This window comes from Sceloporus occidentalis, unplaced genomic scaffold (genome assembly GCF_023333645.1).
Source record: "Sceloporus occidentalis isolate IW3139 unplaced genomic scaffold, rSceOcc1.0.p SCAF_3, whole genome shotgun sequence".
In the NCBI taxonomy this organism is placed as follows: Eukaryota; Metazoa; Chordata; class Lepidosauria; order Squamata; family Phrynosomatidae; genus Sceloporus; species Sceloporus occidentalis.
The window spans coordinates 18,620,053-18,639,458 of record NW_028316983.1 but is presented as its reverse complement, the minus strand read 5'-3'; the positions used below and the strand labels follow the sequence as shown (position 1 = coordinate 18,639,458).

At 41.7% G+C, this 19,406-nt stretch overlaps 1 protein-coding gene across 3 annotated transcripts in view; it reads right to left on the bottom strand.

Annotated features, from left to right (window-relative positions):
- PMEPA1 (prostate transmembrane protein, androgen induced 1) overlaps positions 1-19,406 on the bottom strand; it is a 103,682-nt gene that overhangs the window by 21,664 nt on the left and 62,612 nt on the right. For all 3 annotated transcript variants that reach the window (XM_089513749.1, XM_089513750.1, XM_089513751.1), the window contains exon 2: positions 412-566. In XM_089513749.1, the coding sequence (XP_089369875.1) occupies positions 412-566 (155 nt within the window). The remainder of the gene's footprint in view (positions 1-411; positions 567-19,406) is intronic.

Genomic DNA, 19,406 nt, shown 5'->3' with positions numbered 1-19,406 from the left:
CAGAAGCTGAACAGATCTCCTTTGTCCCATCTGGTGGATGTTTCTTAGGGTGGACTAGGGGAGGAGGGGAAGTCAGGAGATGCTACTTAGGTTAGACAATCTTAATCAAATAGCTAATTTAGCACACCCCCTTTCCTTCTCCAGAGTCTACCATGCCACTTTCCAACTGCAACATTTTCTGCAGCAAGAGAGCAGCCATTGTGGTGGAGCAGAAGTTTGCTACCCCTTGTGTTACATCATCTGGGATGAGAGCCTTACCAAGCTTAATGGATATCCAGGCCTGTTGCTTTTGCTCTTTTCTAGGAGTGCCACAAGTCCCTTCTACCATTGTTGGAAAAGTAGCTACACATAATAGTAACTGTGAAGCAAGTAGGGGAGCAGGACAGATTTGGGGTGGCATAGATGACTTACTGATGATAGGTTCTCCTCTCTCCTCCGCCCTTGGCTGTGCCGATTGATGAAAGACCGTGCAGAGAGTTTGTAGTGATTCAGCAGACATGTGATGACAACCACCATAACCATCATGACTACCACAATTATGATTATCTGTACAAACTCCAACTCCGCTAAAAAGAGAGAAGAAAATAACACACATTTAGAGAGCAATTGGCATGAGAAGGCATCAAGTAAGTAAAACCCTGTACAGTTAATCTGTGAAGATATCTGCACTTACAGTTATAGAATTTTGATACCATTTTCACTGCTATTATTGTTGTTGTTGTTGTTGTTATTATTATTATTATTATTATTATTATTATTATTATATTTGTATCCTACTCTGAGGAGCTTGACAGCATTAAAAATATTTTTTAAAAAGTACATTAAAAAGGAATTAAATTATTACGGTATTAAAACAGATAGTTATTAAAAGAATAAAACATATTTTAAAAAGATAAAACTATATATAGAGAGAAAATGATCAAAATTTTTAATATGATCCAACATCCCAGCCTGTCGTTATAGCAATTCCTCAACCACCTGTGTGAACAGGTAGGTGTTCACCTGCCGGTGGAAGGCCATCCACCCTGTGAAATTCTGGGATTTGCCACTTGGTGAGGCACTTAAAATTCCTTGTTTGAGAGCTCTAGTACGCTCCCCTGAACTACTTACTATTCAGAGAATTTGAAGTACCCTGCCAAAATACATATCCCAGAATTCCACAAAATGATTTCACCAGAATATACTTGTCCTGCATCTGCACGTATTTATTTCTTGGGGTCAGATGCAGAGCTGATTATGTCAAACACATTGTGTTCACAAGAACTGTACCTCAACTATTTTTCATTTAATTTTGCTAGTTGGACCACCCCAACTAAAAATTGCTGACTATAGAACACCCAATGGGAGAATGAACATTTCCAAACCACAGTGATGGCGAACCTTTTAGAGACCGAATGCCCAAACTTAAAGGCATCCTCACACCAGGTGTTACCCAGTACTGGGGGTGGGACTTCTGCCTTCTGGGGTGGGACTTCTGTGGGTGGGACATGCCCAGAGACAGCTGAAGGCCCGGGAGGGCAGGGGGAAGAAGAGGAACTGTTCCTCTTCTTCTCCACCCTCCTGCGTCTCCACATGCCTTCACAAGTGAGTGCATGCCAGAAAGTGCACACATGCCATAGGTTCGCTACCATGGCTATAGAATGTCCTGGAGTCCACTTAAAGCAATCTTTCCCAGAAAGCTTTGAACTGCAATCTCCAGAATTCTTGATTACTGACATGATGGGAGTTTTAATAAAAATAATAAAAATTAAAAAAATAAGTCAGGAGGGCATCAGGTTGGGAATAAAGGAATAAAAATAGGATATAACTGGAATACTGACAGAACGTCAAGGGCCAAAATACTGACTCATAAAGTAGCATAACATTCCAAAGGAAGAAAGTAAAGCTATTAATTGTACCCAATTCAAAAGTAAGTGTAGGAATCCTTGCTCATTTATCAATTTATTCATTCAAAAGATTTCTGAAAACAGAGAAATTAAATTGAAAATATGTCCAGTATGGCAAATCATGGTTAGACTGGCTAAAAACTAACCATCAAGTGTTAACTCTGCTTTAAGGACATTCAGTCAGACTGATTCAGGACCACACCATTTCTCAACTATCACCAAGCACCTAAACAAAGTATGCCACAATAAAACAGAGCCCAAGAGTGTCTACTGAATATCCCATGCTGTCTCCAAATCAGGAGATGAGCAAAACAGACCCTCCCTAACCCCCCTTTAATCCACAATGAGTCTTGTAGGGAGTAATGACAAAAGGAACTATGTTGCCTGGAGAGGTGAGATGCACAAAGGCCTCTGTGGCACTAAGTACATTTCAGGTAAGCTTCAAAGGTCTGCAAAAAGCATGGCAGCATTTTAGTAGATGTCTTTGTCAGTGCTCTACAGATGACCCAGACCAAACAGACTTGTATAGCTTCATCACAGCCAAAGAGTAATCAGTTTCAGCAAAGGAAAATGTATTATCTGAATAAGATGAAAAAGCAAGGCTTTGTAAATGATTTGTGCCACTGGACAGCACTGTTTGGGAGGTATGTGGAAGTCTCACAATGTCTTATGATGAAGTTACAACAGAACTGAAGAGTAAAAACAGAAGAAAGAGCAACACTGCTTCCTGGATTCCACTAACAGAGATATGTCACTGTCTTCTGGTCCAAAGAGGCGATAAATTAAGACAGGTCAGAAAGTGGCTGCATCTACTGGTAATCATCAGTTCTCCATGTCTCATTTGAACTAGTAAGAAACAATTCCTTGTGCTGTATTGGCTAGTGTTGGCTTAAGGCACAAGAGAGTAAAACTATGCATCAATTAAAAGGTTTTAGTGTGAGTTTATGTACCTTCAAGTGTCACTGGCAAATGTTAGCATTCTTGTAGTATTCTGGCTAAGGCTTGAGCCACAGTGCAGGGTCCTCACTCTTGACCTCCAAAATGTCCCAGGTCTGGTGCTTTACCTGGCAACCAATGCAGGTTACCTTGCTCTCTCCTTTGAGCAAGCAAGCAGTGACAGGAACAAAGTGAAGGAACCAGTAGCTTGATAGGTTTGCCTTTGGGTCACCATAAGTCAGAAACATCATGAAGGCACATAACAAGAACAAAACAGGTGTGCCTGAAATGGCTTCAAACAAGGAGCCTTTTGAAGTTAGCCATCTTCCCTGATTTTTGAAATAACTTTAAGGGAAGTATTTGCTACTTGAGAACTTTAAAAACATATACCTTGATTTCACCCCTGCTCCCCAGTACAAGACATGCTTCCAGATCTCTTCCACATCTCTCCAACTCACTGTGAGCAAATCCACTGAACAACAAACAGCTGATATAAACAACAACAACAACAGCAAGACTTGCTCTTCTGTTGAAAAAGCACAGGCTTTTCTTAACCTATGCTGATTCCAAACCATTCCCAGTGGCATTCACATACCAGACTTCCAGACGTAATTTAATTCAGTGCTCAGTTCAGCCAGCTGGCAGTGGCAGCTTGAATGGTTTGGGCTGGCACAAAAGTGTATTGAAAAAAAATGTGCTGGGGGCGGAAATGGAAGAAATGCAACCCCAAGCCGCCAAACAAACAAGAACAAGCAGCAACAGGCTACTAGTTAAACTTCAGATGAGCTCAGGAATAAGAGAGAGAGAGAGAGGAGAGGCCTTTGGCAGGAATAACTCCACGAGTTTGAGGATACAGTTCCCCACACTTTGCTTGGACTGTGCTGTGGTTTTTTGGAAGGATGGAATTTGATCCCAGAGACACAACACAGTCATTTGATCGAGACTATTATTCCCAGGCAATTTTAGCCCAGGGAGAATGTATTCTCCAGGCAGACTGCACAGATGCCACCCTTGCATATCTCTCTTTCTTGTCTGTGGGCCAAGAGATTAATGCTGTAAAACACACAGATGCTCACCTGTGCTTGGGGCAATAAGAAGAAATAGGACTTTTCCCTCATGGGCTATATGCACCAGACTCAAGAATGTTGTTGGAAAGAAACAGAGCCAAGATTTAAACACTGCCAGGAATGAGCCTCAGAAAACAGATACAAGTACGGCTCAAACTTCAGATTAGTTTAAATGGCAGAATTCAAAGATATAGCTGTGTTAGTCTGGAAAATCAGGATGCAAAGGGATCTTGTAGCCCCTGAGGAAGCAGGATCAGGTCTACAAAAGTTCATGGTAGCAGCTTATTTCTTTCAGTTAGTCTCAAAGGTGCTACAAGATCCATTTGCATATACAGTATTACTTTAAATGGGTCGTTTTACCTTGAATGTCTATTTCCCATCCACCCTCATCCACTTTAAAACAGCAGTGGCAAATGTGTAGGGGAGAAGTGTGAGGATTTGAGACCATGGGACAAACCCCCTCTCTCACCTCTCTGGCCTTTTCAGTTCACTAGACAACCCATTTACCAAATGACTGGTTCATTTGCCAGATCGCCATTGAACTCAAGAGCCAATTACCCTAACTTTGTTATTCTGTGCCTTAAACTGATTTCTGACTTATGGCAACCCTAAGGCGAACCTTATCATGGGGATTTTCTGGGCAAGATTTCTTCAGAAAGGGTTTGCTTTTGCCTTCTTCTGAAGCTGAGAGTGTGTGCCTTGCCCAAGGTCACCCAGTGGGTTTCAAACCCTGCTAAACCTTGATAAGGGGATTCAAACCCTGGTCTTGTGTTATTGCCCATTGCTCAAACCACTACACCATGCTGCTCTCCAAACCCTACTGCCAAAATAGAAATCCAATAGCATTTTACCAAACATGCAATCAGTGATCTCTTGCTCAATGCAGTCATTCCAAAGATCTTTTGGAGCTGTTATCAGGAATGGGACTGGAAGTTCCATTAGCAGCTTCATTTATCTATAGGAATAATTAACTCCTCTTCCACCCACAGATTCTATTTTGATTGCCCTGCCCCTGCCATTTTAAAAGGAAAAAAGAGAAGAGATGCATGAGACCATACTACAGGTTTAACTCAATGGGTACTTGGGTCCCAAGGCCATCTGCCAGCCAAGAGGGTAAAGCATGAGCTGAGTACAGTTCACAGATATGTGCATACACATATGGGGCTGCCACAAGTATAAAAGAGAACCAGAATATACTAACTTGGCAGTAAATGCCTGCAACATGAATCTCATAAGTTAGCCCCGACAGCTCTTTCCTCAATGCTATTCTACTGGAAGATTTTTCTCCAAAGAGACCATTAGAAAGAGAGCTGCAGTTGGTTATTTTAAGCCAGTGTGTGAAATTCAGTCCTGGTGGGCTCTTTGTCCCACACACACACATCTTCTCTCCTGTCTCCTCCCCAAAGTTGCACACTTGTATCGCTAGGATGTGTGTGAAGTTTTCCTCTCAGTCAGATTGCTTGCAGCAGCTGCATCGATTATCAAGGTTTAGCAATTGACACTTCACCGTTCTTCATTTAGTATGCAGTGAACATTCTGTGACCATCATCACTTATCCCAATGGCCGGGGATGGCTTGAAGGTAAATTTTATCCCATCCATTATTTCTCAGAGAGGAAAATATCATGTAACTTCCAGCTAAATTTACATGGGCAGTTTATTTGCCTCATAAATCTGAAGTTCATAAATCTGAACTTCTAAAAGCTGTTTGGGGAATGGATGACGAGTCTTTGAATTATGGGTGGTGTATTCTTTTTAGAATTGCATCTGGAGGCACAATTTGGCTAAAATTAGAAAGGAGTTGGGTGCATAATAAACTTGTTGACTTAATTTAAAGTTTCCCAATCTTTTCATTCATACAAAGCTCTGTACCTAAAATGCTATTTGAGTGGATTGTTTTACGCATGCTTTGGGATGCATGAGCATGGGCAGAGTGCACTTCTCAAGGCAATAAACTGTATTAAAATTCAGGGATAAGAGTTTTACGTTAGTAAACTGGAAGCCAAATCCTCCACTTGTGTGTGTGTGTTTGAAAAATGAATTAAAAGAAAAATTGGCAGGAGGGATAGCTGAGGAGGAAGAGCACTTAAAAGTAAGGCATTGAACCCTACTGCTAACTATTTTTATCCAAACTATATTCACACAGAGAGAAGCAGCCATGGAAACCAATTTCCCCCCCTTTTCAAAATCAGCTCTCAGCCACCATCATGTTTTTTGTTTTTTAGTCAGGGAATAAGCAAGCTGCTTGAACTGAAAGCACAATATCCCCACTATTTCTTTTATGAAATTGATTGGTGAGTGCTGACTTTGTTTAAGAAAAAGTGGCTGTTTTGGGGGGGGGGGATTAATGGTGAGACTTCTTCTGCCATCTAAGCATAGTTAGGTGCCAGTGAAAGCAAGTAAAATGCCCAGTAAAGAGGGAGGCCTACTCTGCCAGTTACTTTGGAGCGCAGTCTGCTTAAGCAGCAGCTGCTATGCCAGCCACTGGATAGGCTTCCCCACCCTGTATCACATTTCCCACATTCCATCCCAAAGGTGCCACAAATAAGGTCCCATAACTACCAACGCTATCATTGTAAAAACTTTTATTTGCCTGCTTAACTTTGAATTAATTAATCTGGATTCAAAACACAACATGTCCCCTGAGCTAGCCTGTCAGTGGAATGTGGCTTATAAAAAGAATTCAATTTTTTTCATAAGAAAAACTTATTTCTCTGTTTAAGTAATTTAACATCCTGCTTCTCATAATCATTAGATGCATTTCAAAGCATTTCACAACTAAAACAAACCACCAAGCATTTTGAAATCATTACCTCCCAAACATATGTTTTGCAATAAAACATCCTACAAAACAAATTTGACTAAAACCAAAATAAATAAATAAATGAAGCTTTGAGCAGCAATCTTGCACTAATGGTTTCAGCAACCTAGCTGCATGCAGGATTATAGTCTTAGATGTGTCCACGAAAACAGTACAGCTGGACCTCCATATTGATGATTCTTTATCCACCGATTCAAACATCCACAATTTGAGAATATTTTAAATATATATACATTCCAAAAAGCAAACCTTGATTTCCCCATTTTATATAAGGTACACCATTTTACTACAGTATATATTTAATGCGACTTGAGCATTAAGGATTTTGGTATCCTTGAAAACTGTAGCAAGTTCAGTGGTGGCCCAGAGAGAATATGTGCACTCTCCCCTTCTTTAGTACAGCTGGTATTCACAGGAGGTCCTGGAACCAAATCCCGGCAAATACCAAGGACCCACAGTACTAAAGAAGAGGGAGCGAGCGCACATATTCTCACTGGATCACCACTGAATTTGTTACCAGTCTTCAAGGGGAGTCCCAAGTTGAGCAGAATATAATACTAGTCAAACATGGATTTTGACAGGGCATTTTGATCAGTGGTTACTTCCTTAGCAATCCAGGAAGTTTTGGAGCCAATCTCAGATGCACTTATCAAAACATCCATGTCCAGGACTTATTAATTCTGAAAATCCTACAAAACACCTCCGGGACAGTTTAGAAAAGCTGTAAAATGTGAAGCGAAAATTGTGTGCTCTGTTCTCCCTCATGTTCCTCTGCTCCCACTCTTTCTTCATAATATTCCTTCCTCATATTGGGGTGATCCCTCTCTATGCCAACCTCAGTGCTTCCCACATCAGCTGTGCCTTGATTGCTAAACTGAGTTTCTTTCCACTTCCATAGAATGAGCGATGCCAGTGGGAGCCTCACTGGAACCAAACATTTCGAGTGAGGGCTGAAGGACAGAAATTTACCCAGCAACAAGGGAAAACACCACCTTCTCTTTTGCTCCCCTACTGCTTCTCTCTATGGCTGGCTTTCTGTGCTTTGAGCAAGAGTGCTACTCTCCATTCAGCAAGCATTGTACAGTGCACATATTGTTCCTTCTGAACATCTCCATCCTGGCCACAGCCTCTCACAGGGGATTGCCTGGAGAGCCTATAAATAAACAGAGGCCTTTAAACCTCCTCCAAAACTGAGGTTGGGGTGGGGTGGAGAGGGAGCACGGAGAAGCAGGGATTTCCTTTGTACTGTAATGAGATACATGTCCAAAAAACGTGGCGCAACTGGCGTCAAGGTTTGAGGAGGTGGGGGAGAGACAACAAAGCCCAGTCACACACAAGGCTGCCATCCTCATTTGAATGTTTAGCCCTTTAGGAAAGAAGCAGGCAAGGGGGGCGGTGGGAGGTGGAGGGGACATTCAAGGGCTACTTTTGTAAAAGGAGCCTTGGCACCAAAAGGGACCAAGAGGCCACTGAGAGCATGACGTGTTGGGGTCCCTTTTGTTCCATGGCAGCAAGGAGGGGTTAAAGGTAACAGGAACCCAACAGGGGGGACAATCCCCTTGTCCTTGAGTTAACTGCTTTCACCCTGGGTACGGTTGGCTGAGTCCTAGACAGCTTTAAGCACTCTGGCAGACAGACAAGGGAGCCTCAAGGGTGGAGTTCAGGCAGCCGGCTCTTGGCAGTCACATCACGCACAGTGGAGGCCACTCAGTACTGTCTGCCTGATGGGAGACTTGACTCGACTCACTCGCAGGGGGCTGGGAGAAGTTCACTGAGGAGTCCCTGGAACTAGCTGTCTCTTCTCCCCACCCCCACCCCCACCCCGTTCCTGGCTTGAACCAGTCCCATTTTATGTGTGCTTGTCTTCAAGGGCAGGAAGGGGTTCCCACAGACTCTTTCTGCACATATAGATGATGTGGGAGCTCAAGGCAGCCTGCGTTTAGGGAGAACATGGGCTTTTTCAAAAGACTTTTAAGACTTACAAACCATTATGCCAGTTTTTAAATAAAATTAAATTAAAAACTTTGAGCATTCTTCCCCTACTCTTCTTGCAAAGTGGCCTGTTTCGTTCATTTGGTTTATTACGTCTGTAATGCCATGTGTTTGGTGCTTGTTTTTCCTTTGGTGGCTTTTTTATCATTATGAAAAGGAAGAAAAGGAAAAGATGGACTCTTCCTTTTGGGGAGAAGGAATTTTCATTTCTTCCTTGGATGTTGCTAGATAATTCAAATTACATGGCTGCTAAACATTTGCCATTAACAGGAACAATAACATGTGCCAGATTAAAACAATGTTTTATATTAAACAAATAAGAGAGTAACTTCTGGGATCTAGCTGCTTCCATGGTATCAGGAGGTTGTAAAACATGACTTCTTCCAACTTCCACTCAGAATGAATATTTTGCTATAGGGTGGAAGGAATGGTCCCATATCTGGTTTTAATCTCATTCCCCACCATTATCTCCCCAGACAATCTTTTGACTCTCTTCTTTATTGTTTCTCATTTTATTATTACTGCATTACACATATCCAGCCTCCACTGAGTGCAAGGATGTATACATGATTAAAATTTTCAGCTTTTCTTGACGACAACAACAACAACAACTTATTGCTCCTTAAACCCAGCCCCAAGAAGCCTTATAAAAATTGAGAAGTCTGAAACTAGGTGAGGATCATTCAGTGAAATTTCTGCAGACGCTGCTTTCCAATAGGAACTATGGTCAAAGAAAAGGACAAGGGGATTAATGTTTTTAAAAAATGCAGAAACCTCAAAACCTCTGGACACTTTTTAAAAAAGTTGATTGTTCTGAAAACAAATAAACCTTAACACCAACAAGCATGCAACAAATGTCCATGTCCAGGAAATCAGTTTCAGAAAGATGGTGTTACCACTAGCAAGGCTCTGCTATATGTAAGTGAAGAGACTTTCAGCAAAGCAGCCCTTGAAGATCTTTATCCATTTGAACAGTCCATGGGGCTGTAGAATCTGAGTTTCCTTACTGTCAACTTTTTAAAGCTTTGGGGATGGATAGTTGGTAGGCTGAATACTTATTTACCTACTGCATACAAATAAGTCATACATGCCGCAGTATCACACTTGGTAGTGGCTTTGCAATCTAAGTTGACAGTAGCATCCCCTCAAAAGTTAATATCAAATATAAACTATACTCAAAGAACTAAGCAATTAAATTATACCCTTGAGTTCTGAGAAAAGTTTCTATGCCTTCTCATCTTCTGTGGTTAAACAAGTATTGTGTGTTGTTCATGTCTGCAGTTACAATATTATTGTGTGACTTGAGTGTCACTTTATATTAAAACAACAATACTGTATGCATCACTAGCTTCATGGCTGCTTTGTTGTTGTGTGCCTTCAAGTGTTTTTCTACTTATGGTTACCCTACAATGTTATCTGGCTGTTGCTCTCATTTAAAACTGTGAAGTTCCAACCCCAGGTGGTGGCAAATGTGCTCCCCTACTCAACCAACTACTACAGAAAGCCCTACTGGCTAAAATGTCCAGCATGAAGTTCTCCAGAGAAGTCCTCAGAGCCAGGCATTATGAAAGGAGAGCCTGAAAAATTGCTTATGCTGCAATAGTACTATAGGTGATGTCCTGGACTTGAGCATTTGATTATTTGCCAAATTGCCTGGCTCTGAGGAAGGAACTATCACAGCCAAGAATTTGGAGTAAGCTGGCTTTGTGGACAACACTGATGATGATGATGATGATGATGATGATGATGATGATGATGATGATGATAGTGTTTTCCTTCTATTTCAGGCAGTGGAAGAGTTTGGGCTGATACTGACAAGTCTCGATCTCACACTCACAGGCAATCCTGATCAGAGAGGGAAAGTACTCACAGCAAGCCAGACCCTATCACCTGCAAAAAGGGAAATCATAGAATCATAGAATCATAGAGTTGGAAGAGACTGCACGGGCCATCCAGTCCAACCCCATTCTGCCATGCAGGAAATCCAAATCAAAGCATCCCCGACAGATGACCATCTAGCCTCTGCTTAAAGACCTCCAAGGAAGGAGACTCCACTACACTCCGAAGGAGTGTGTTCCACTGTCGAACAGCCCTTACTGTCAGGAAGTTCTTCCGAATGTTGAGGTGGAATCTCTTTTCCTGTAGCTTGCATCCATTGTTCCGGGTCCTGTTCTCTGGAGCAGCAGAAAACAAGCTTGCTCCTTCCTCAAAATGACATCCCTTCAAATATTTAAACAGGGCTATTGTATCACCTCTTAACCTTCTCTTCTCCAGGCTAAACATCCTCAGCTCCCTGAGTCGTTCCTCATAGGACATGGTTTCCAAACCTTTCACCATTTTGGTCGCCCTCCTTTGGACATGCTCCAGTTTCTCAATGTCCTTTTTGAATTGTGGTGCCCAAAACTGGACACAATATTCCAGGTGGGGCCTGACCAAAGCAGAATACAGTGGCACTATTACTTCTCTTGATCTAGACACTATACTTTTATTGATGCAGCCTAAAATTGCATTGGCCTTTTTAGCTGCCGCATCGCACTGTTGACTCATGTTCAACTTGTGGTCTACTTGGACTCCCAGATCCCTTTCACATGTAGTTTCATTCAGCCAGGTGTCCCCCATCCTATATCTGTGCATTTTATTTTGCTGCCCTAAGTGCAGTATCTTACATTTCTCCGTGTTTAATTTCATTTTGTTAGCTTTGGCCCAGCTTTCTAGTCTATTCAGGACATTTTGAATGTTGATCCTGTCCTCTGGGGTATTAGCTATTCCTCCTAATTTGGTGTCATCTGCAAATTTGATAAGTATGCTCGCAATTCTGCCATCCAGGAAGAGTCCCTATAGTCTACGAACAGTGTGTTGTCCATTATCATACATACACAGAGAGGACTATTTTCTCATAATGCTAAAGACAGCTTGGTACACAAAAGGAAATGCATGCCATTTCATATTAATTGTTTTTCTTTCAGTAGCTCGTAAACGTATCAGGAACTGAATTTACCTGGTCAATTTTTAATTTAGATAACTAGTCAAACATGTTTGAGAAGAAGAATGCCTCCAAACGAATCTCTGGTTAATATATTACTACCATAACACTGCAAGTAACTCAATCACTGGGCAGATAAAATCCTTTGTGGAAAGAAAATAAACTACATGAATTTCTCATTCAGCTCACGTCAATTTATGTAATTTTTTTTAAAGCCAGCACATTTTGTATTGGGCTTCCTAATCATTGTCACTTTTCAATTAGAGGAGACCTCATTCCATTTTTCTCTGTAATTTTCCCAAGGGAAAGGTGATGGATGTTATGAGACGGACAAATGTGGCTCCAAAATGCAAAGTAAGGTCGCACTAATTTAATTTAGCATAATTTTTACTTTCGAATACATTTCAGAGGCAGGTTCAGACACTGCATTGAAGTGACACAACCTAATTCTTTGTATTTTCTGTCTAGACAAACACTGACGCTTTGGGAATCTGGGCAGGAGGAATAGAGAGCAAAACATAGATTGCTTTTGCAAATAAGTAATTTTATTGCACATTCCCATATGTATTATTAGTTTCAAGAACTGAGTGAAAATGCTCATCTATCACTAAAGGTCTCTAGCACTCACACAGTGGTCTCGGGAGGGTTTTTTTATATTTTTATTTTTGGCAATAACCAGTTTTCTTCAATCATGGCTGTAAACCTCAAACCACTTACTCCAGTGGGACTTAATGAGGCTATTGTAGAGAATGCAGTTACTTGCTGCCTAACAGAGCAGACTACCGATTGCAACTTCAATGGGGTCATAGCCAGGATGGAAGAACTTAGTTGTGCACTGTACAAACTCAACACCACAGGTGTCAAGTAGCTCTGCACAATGGTGCAGAATGATTTCCCCTTTTCAGTTATTAACCCATTACTTGTAGATTTAAGTTTATTGATATTTGTGGGCTTTGCTATTCCACATTACCATCTGATGCATCCCCCCTTAAAGAGACAAAACCTCAAAGTCTCCCCCCCCCCCCGAGTCAATATTTGACAGATTCTGACAACAGTTATGCAGTCAGTATTTGACAGTATCTGACAGGTTAACTGTCACTATTTAACTGAGTCACAATCAGTCCAACAGTCTTATTGGAGACCTGCAGAAGCATTTGGTTAATTTTTGTTCTAACTCAGTTCGGCTCATCAGTAAACTTCCATTGAACAGGCAGGAGAGCATAAACTATGGAAATTAAAATATTTAATATTGCATTTCAACTCTGTAATTTAGATGCTGGATCTTAATTAGGGTTGCCATTAGTCAGGGCCTCCAAACCAGGACAAATGTAGGACAAAAATTTCAAATGTAGGACCTGGTTTTTTTGGGTCCTACATTTGAAAAAGAGCCTCGCTGAGGGGAGGATTCCTTCTCCGCTTGGGCTCCGTTCACGGAGCCCAAGCGGAGAAGGAATCTTCCCCCAGGGAGGCATTCTTTTCCCCTTGGACTCCGTTTTTGCCAACGGAGCCCAAGGGGAAAAGAATCCCTCCGCTCAGCGAGGATTCCTTCTCCGCTTGGGCTCCGTTCACGGAGCCCAAGCGGAGAAGGAATCCGCTCCCCTTCCCGGCCTCTGTGGAGGCTTGGCCTTCACAGAGGCCGGGAAAGAGCCAGGAGCGCACCCGCGATCGCCGCGATCGTGGGCGGCCCCCCTCCCCTTCCTGGCCTCTGTGGAGGCTCGGCCTTCACAGAGGCCGGGAAAGAGCCAGGAGCGCGCCCGCGATCGCCGCGATCGTGGGCGGCCCCCTCCCTTTCCCAGCCTCTGTGGAGGCTTGGCCTTCACAGAGGCCTGGAAAGAGGGAGGAGAGCCAGGCCACCTCCCTCGGCGGCGGAGGCCAAGCAGGGAAGGGGCCTCGCTCATGCGAGGCTCCTTTCCCTGCCTGGCGTCTGTCGCAAGGGGGGTGTCCCGGGGGCGGGGCCAAACCGGGGCGGGACCGTGCGGACCCGCCCCAAACCGGGAAAGTCCCGCCCCCAGGCGGGATATGGCATCCCTAATCTTAATTCACAAATCAGAAATGAAATTATAAACACTTGTATAAACACTAAACTTGGTTATACATTTTTGAATAAACTGTTCATGATTCATTTGGAAATGTTGCTATATTTTATTGGTATTACTGCTTTCATTGCATGGTATTCTGAAGCTGTTATATACCAGACAGGTCACAGTTTAGTAGAGAAAGACAACACACAAACAAACACATAATGATGAAAGAAAAGAATGAACAGCTTCATAAAAGTTTTCCTGCCTGGTCCCCTGGAGGCATTTTATTTTCTAACCATAGGTAATTAAACATGTGGTTGCAAAACGACTCTACCACATATTGTACAATGCAAAGGCACAGCCACATGAACCTAAGCACTAGTGGAATCATAGAATCACACAGTTGGAAAAGATTCTAAGGGCCATCCAGTCAAACCCCTTGCCATACAGGAATAAATAGTCAAAGCATTCCCAACACATGGCTATCCTGCCTCTGTTTTACAACCTCTAAAGGAGATTTTACCACTCTCCGAGGAAATGTGTTCCACTGTTGAACAGCTCTTACCAACTGCAAATTCTTCCTAATGTTGAGGTGGAATCTCTTTTCCTGTAAATTGAATCCATTGCTCAGTGTCCTAGTCTCTGGAGCAGCAGAAAACAAGCTTGCTCTATCTTCAATATGATATCCCTTCAAATACTTAATACATGGCTATCGTGTCACCCCTTAGCCTTCTCTTCTCCAGCTTAACCATACCCAGTTTCCTAAGCCACCTCTCATAGGGCATGGTTTCCAGACCTTGCACCATTTTAGTTGCCTTCCTCTGTACACATTCCAGCTTGTCAATGTCCTTGAATTGCTGTGTCCCATGTGAGTGTCTTACCAAAGCAAGATGGAGTGGCACTATTGTACTTTCTTCGATCTAGACACTACATTCCTATTAATGCAGCTTAGAATTATACTAGATTTTTAGGTGATGCATCACACTGTTGACTCATGTAGTACCTTACATTTCTCCCTGTTGAAATTCATTTTGTTAGTTTTGGCCCAGCTTTCTAATCTGTTCATCCAGTCATTTGGAATTCTTTCCTGTTATCTGGGGTAAAAGCTTGTTTTTGTTGTGAGCCTTCAAGTTGTTTCTAACCTATGGCCACTCTATTATGGGGACTTCGTGGCAAGATTTGTTCAGAGGTTTGCCACTGCCTTCCTCTGAGGCTGGGAGTGTGTGATTTGTCCAAGGTTAGTGAATTTCATGGCCAAGTGAGGAATCGAACCCTAGTCTCCAGATTCATAGTCCAAGCTGGCTCCTCCTAATTTGTTGTCATCTGCAAATTTTATAAGCATGCCCTTTATGCTATCATCCATGTGCGAATTTTGCACTGCGTCTCCTGAACTGTTACAATCTTGTGAGTCCAGGATTTTTCACATCAAAGTTTCTAAAAAAATGAAAAAAAATATTTTTCAATATTCTTTCCATCCCTAGTATGTATTTCTCCTTTAAATAGCAACACTCTAGAATTTGTAGAGTGTAGAGGTCCAGGTCCATACAACGACAACAAAAACAACTCAGCAAGTAAGGTCATTATAACTTATCACAGTTGAGATGGGGAGGGGGGAAGATAAAAAAGAATGGCTTTGGTAAAGGTTATCTAATAAGTTTATGACTTGAGTAATATTTCAAAAGAACAGGGTTCCAAGTTCACAACTCACTCTTGGTCACAACCTTAGGATCTCTGGAAAATCTGCTGTTACTTGAAACAGAATATTGTCACTCATTTCATGAACTGTTGGTAAAGCAGTAAGAAGATAGCTGCATCTCAGATTCTGGAAATTGCCTTATTTTACCATGTTTCAACATTTGGAAAGCACTGGTTTGTTTCAATACCAAGAACCCCCCCCCCCTTTTTTTTTCTTTCCCCTCAATTTTTAGTTTTTATTCCCAAACATTCCTAATCTGTTAGAAGCCTATTCAGTCATCCATGCTGCAACACTTTATTACAGAGGGGAGAGGGGGAGAAAAAGCAGCAAGCTGTTTCCTAGAACAATCTAAACCTGACCTACTAAATCCCCCCTCCCCTTTCACAATACACACCCTCCTTTGCTGGCTAACAACCAAGTATGTGCAAGATCCAGTCATGTCTGGACTCCTGGCTGCCCATGAAGGCACGGGGGAGGGGAAGTGTCTCAAATTTATGAAAATCTAATCTTGTTAGCCAATGCAATCTGTGTGACAAGGCGAGTTGGAAAGGAGGGGGGGACTCATTATCATTCTCAACAGCAAGCCCCATGTGACTGACTTGCGACGGGCATGCAATTTCATTTATCTTGGCTTCAAGTGCAGGCCCAGCCAAGGTTTCCTCCTGATTTGAATGAAGACCTGCTTTTTTAGAACTGCAACCCAAATTGAAGCAGACACTTAAAGGAGTAACTTTGCAATAGAAGCCAGGTGCCTTCAAATGCAGTAGCCACTGAGTATTTGCAGACTTTTCTTTTCTTTTTTTTTTTTTAAAGGGCAAAATTAGTTTCTCTTGCTATCTGCATGGAAACACACACACACACTTTTAAAATGTGGATGCGAATCAGCTGCTGTTTCTGTTTGTCATAGAAGATCACACTTCCTGAAAACAAACAGCTTCTAGGACCACACTTTGGTGTTATATGCCTTTCAGTCCTTAACATTATATTTTATATGTCCAAATATGCTTTTGTGTGTCAGTCTTCCTTGAAAGAATAACATACATAGGCCCTTGTGTTATGCTCACAACAACCTTTTGAAGTAGATTGAGTATGAGATCCAAGGTCACCCAGGAAGTTTATACAGAAGCTGCCTAATCCTGAATTGTTCAACAGGTTTAATTTAGTAAAATCAACACAAACAATCCGGATGTGTTGGACTACAACTCCTATCACCCATCTTCAGCAGGCTTGGTCCTTGACAAAGCAAACCAATTCTGTCCAATTTCCCCCACCCAAAGAAACTAGTCGGGTGTGACCATCATTCCAACTATCTGTCTGACACAAGAAATTCATTTATTGCCAGCACTGTCTCTTTAGTCTCCTCTAGCAATTGTTTCATCTCTTTTCCATTTCCTGGACAAGCTGTCTCCCTTCCTTGGACTGCTGCCACATTACAGAATTAATGCAGTTTGACACTGCTTTAACTGTCATGGCTCAACCCCATGGAATCATGGGGTTTGTAGTTTGTTGGGGCACCAGAGCTCACTGGCCAATAAAGGTAAATATCTCACAAAGCTACAAATCCTAGAATTCCACAGCACTGTGCCATGGCTGTTAAATCCGTGTCAGATGGTATTAATTCTGCAGTGTAGAGGACATTTGTAAAGAATTTTAATGTATTTGGCAAGATTTCCCCTTTTTAAAAAATAATAATCAGTGTTTCTTATTATTAATTCACATTTCTTTTGGCACGAGTGCTGCTGTTCATACAAGATCTCAATTTCTGGTCATTTCCTTGACTCTACTCATTAACTGTTATGGTACCCTCTTCGATTGATGTGTAACATCCCCTGTTTTGCTCCCAGTTGGTTGTTGTAGGCACCAGAAAAGCACCGTAAGGCACTGCCTGAACTATGTGGCTTAGTGCTCCCTTTTGCTCTATAGGACTTGCTTCCCATCTAATATAAAGCAAGCATGCTTCATTTTCATCTGGCAAAATGTTCTTTAAGAAAACCAGGAAATGAGTCACTTTAACAAGGAAGGAGCACACCTATTAAACATGGAAATGCCTAGTAACTTTCAGTGTTTCCAAGCCCAAATTTTAGCAACAGGGAGGCAAAACTGGGCATATGGAATGGAAACTGGGTAGCAACATTTTGCAGCTGCTGCTCCTATTACTTCCAATTATTATATAATCAGCCCATCAAAGCTAATTGGCTTGGGAAGGGACTGTGAGAATTACGCCAAAGAAGAAAATAGAGGTGAGCAGTAAGGACTGGGGACAATGCTATAGCTATATGAAACCAAGAAGATGTGGTGAGAACCAAACCCCTGGACAAATGTATTCAGTTTGCTTTGAAACTTTCTTGCCAGCATGTTCTCAAGCATCTCCATACAACCATTTCCTTATTAGCAAATACAATGCTCATTTAAAAAAAAAAAAAAATCTGCGTGAAAGAGCATGGTTTTCCTAAATGGAAGCATTTGTTCATCTCTCACTATTCCAATTTCTATGTATAATTGTGAAAGCTGGACAGTGAATAAAGTCAACAGGAAGACAATTCACTCATTTGAAATGTGGTGCTGGACGGGAGTCCTATGGTTACTGTGGACTGCTCAGCAGACAAATGAATTGGCCCTAGAACAAATTCAGCCTGAATTCTCACTGGAAGCCAAAATGACTAAACTGAGGCTGTTGTACTTTGGACATATAAGATGACATGGTTCATTGGAAAAGACGATAATTCTCAGCAAAGTGGAAGGCAGAAGGAAAAGAGGAAGATGGATGGATTCAATCAAGGAAGCCACAGCTGAGAGGAGCAGTTAAGAATCAGGGCTCTTGGAGGTCTCTTATTCATAGGGTCACCATAAAATGAAGTCAACTTTGGTGGCAAATTCTAACAAAATTTCTATTCATAATTACATGCCTGTATACACCCATGGGCATGAACATGGAGGAAGACTACAAACAGAGTGAAAAAGGTTTGCCTCTCTGGGACACAGAAGCAAATTGCACCTCTGTATAGGGTTGCCATAATTCTCTACTATAAACTGGGACAAAATGTAGGACAAAATTTAGACCAAAATTTAGGACAATTGTAGGATAAATGTTAGCCCAAAATGTAGGACATTTAAGAAAAATGTAGGACCTTAAATGTCCTAAATTTTGGGCTAAATTTTGTCCTACATTTTGTCCCGGTTTATAGTAGAGAATTATGGCAACCCTACCTCTGTACTGCATTTCACAAAACAATAGAAAGGACCTTGAAGGAACTTCCATAGATATCCTCTCTCTCACTTCTTTTAGCAACAGACTCTCTGCTGAAGTTTCTTTAAAAAGGTATCCATAGAATATAATCCTAAATTGACTTCAGTACAGTACTGTTTTTTCTTTACTCATTGCATTGCTGGAAGCTAAGGGAGAGGGAGAAAATGTTGCTTGAACACTAAAGCTCCTCAGCTAAGCACAAACACCTGTGCTGAATTCCAGAGATTATACTGGATAGTTAGCAGAGAGGGGAGAAAAGCAAAGGGATAAAAAGATTAAAGAGGATTCACAAAATATACATAAGTTGTGGGGCTGGAGAGAGAAACTGGAGCTTCCTATGGACAATATGTCAGCAAAAATTTAGTTTGGAAACAGTTGAGAGGTAGTGATCTCCTTACATCTCAGAACTTCTTGGAAGAGATCTTGGTAAAGGAGCTTTCAGCCTCAGTTTTTCCATCAGTAAAAGGGGAAGAAGAAAAAGACAAGGTTCCAATAACTGCAAATTTTACAGTTTAAAAAAGTACAAAGCATTGTTGTTGTTGGCTGCCCTTAACTCGGCCCCAACTCATGAAAGGTGGTGGAGCTGCCATTAGAAGTTTTCAAACACAGGCCAAAAGACTGTCATCTATAAGTGGTGCTGTAGTATCAATTTTCCTGCATCAGCAACGGGTTGGACTCTATGATATCTGAATTCACTGTTCCAAATTCTATGCAAAGGAATCTTTCCATGTTTCCCAGAGAACCTTAGCACCATAAAC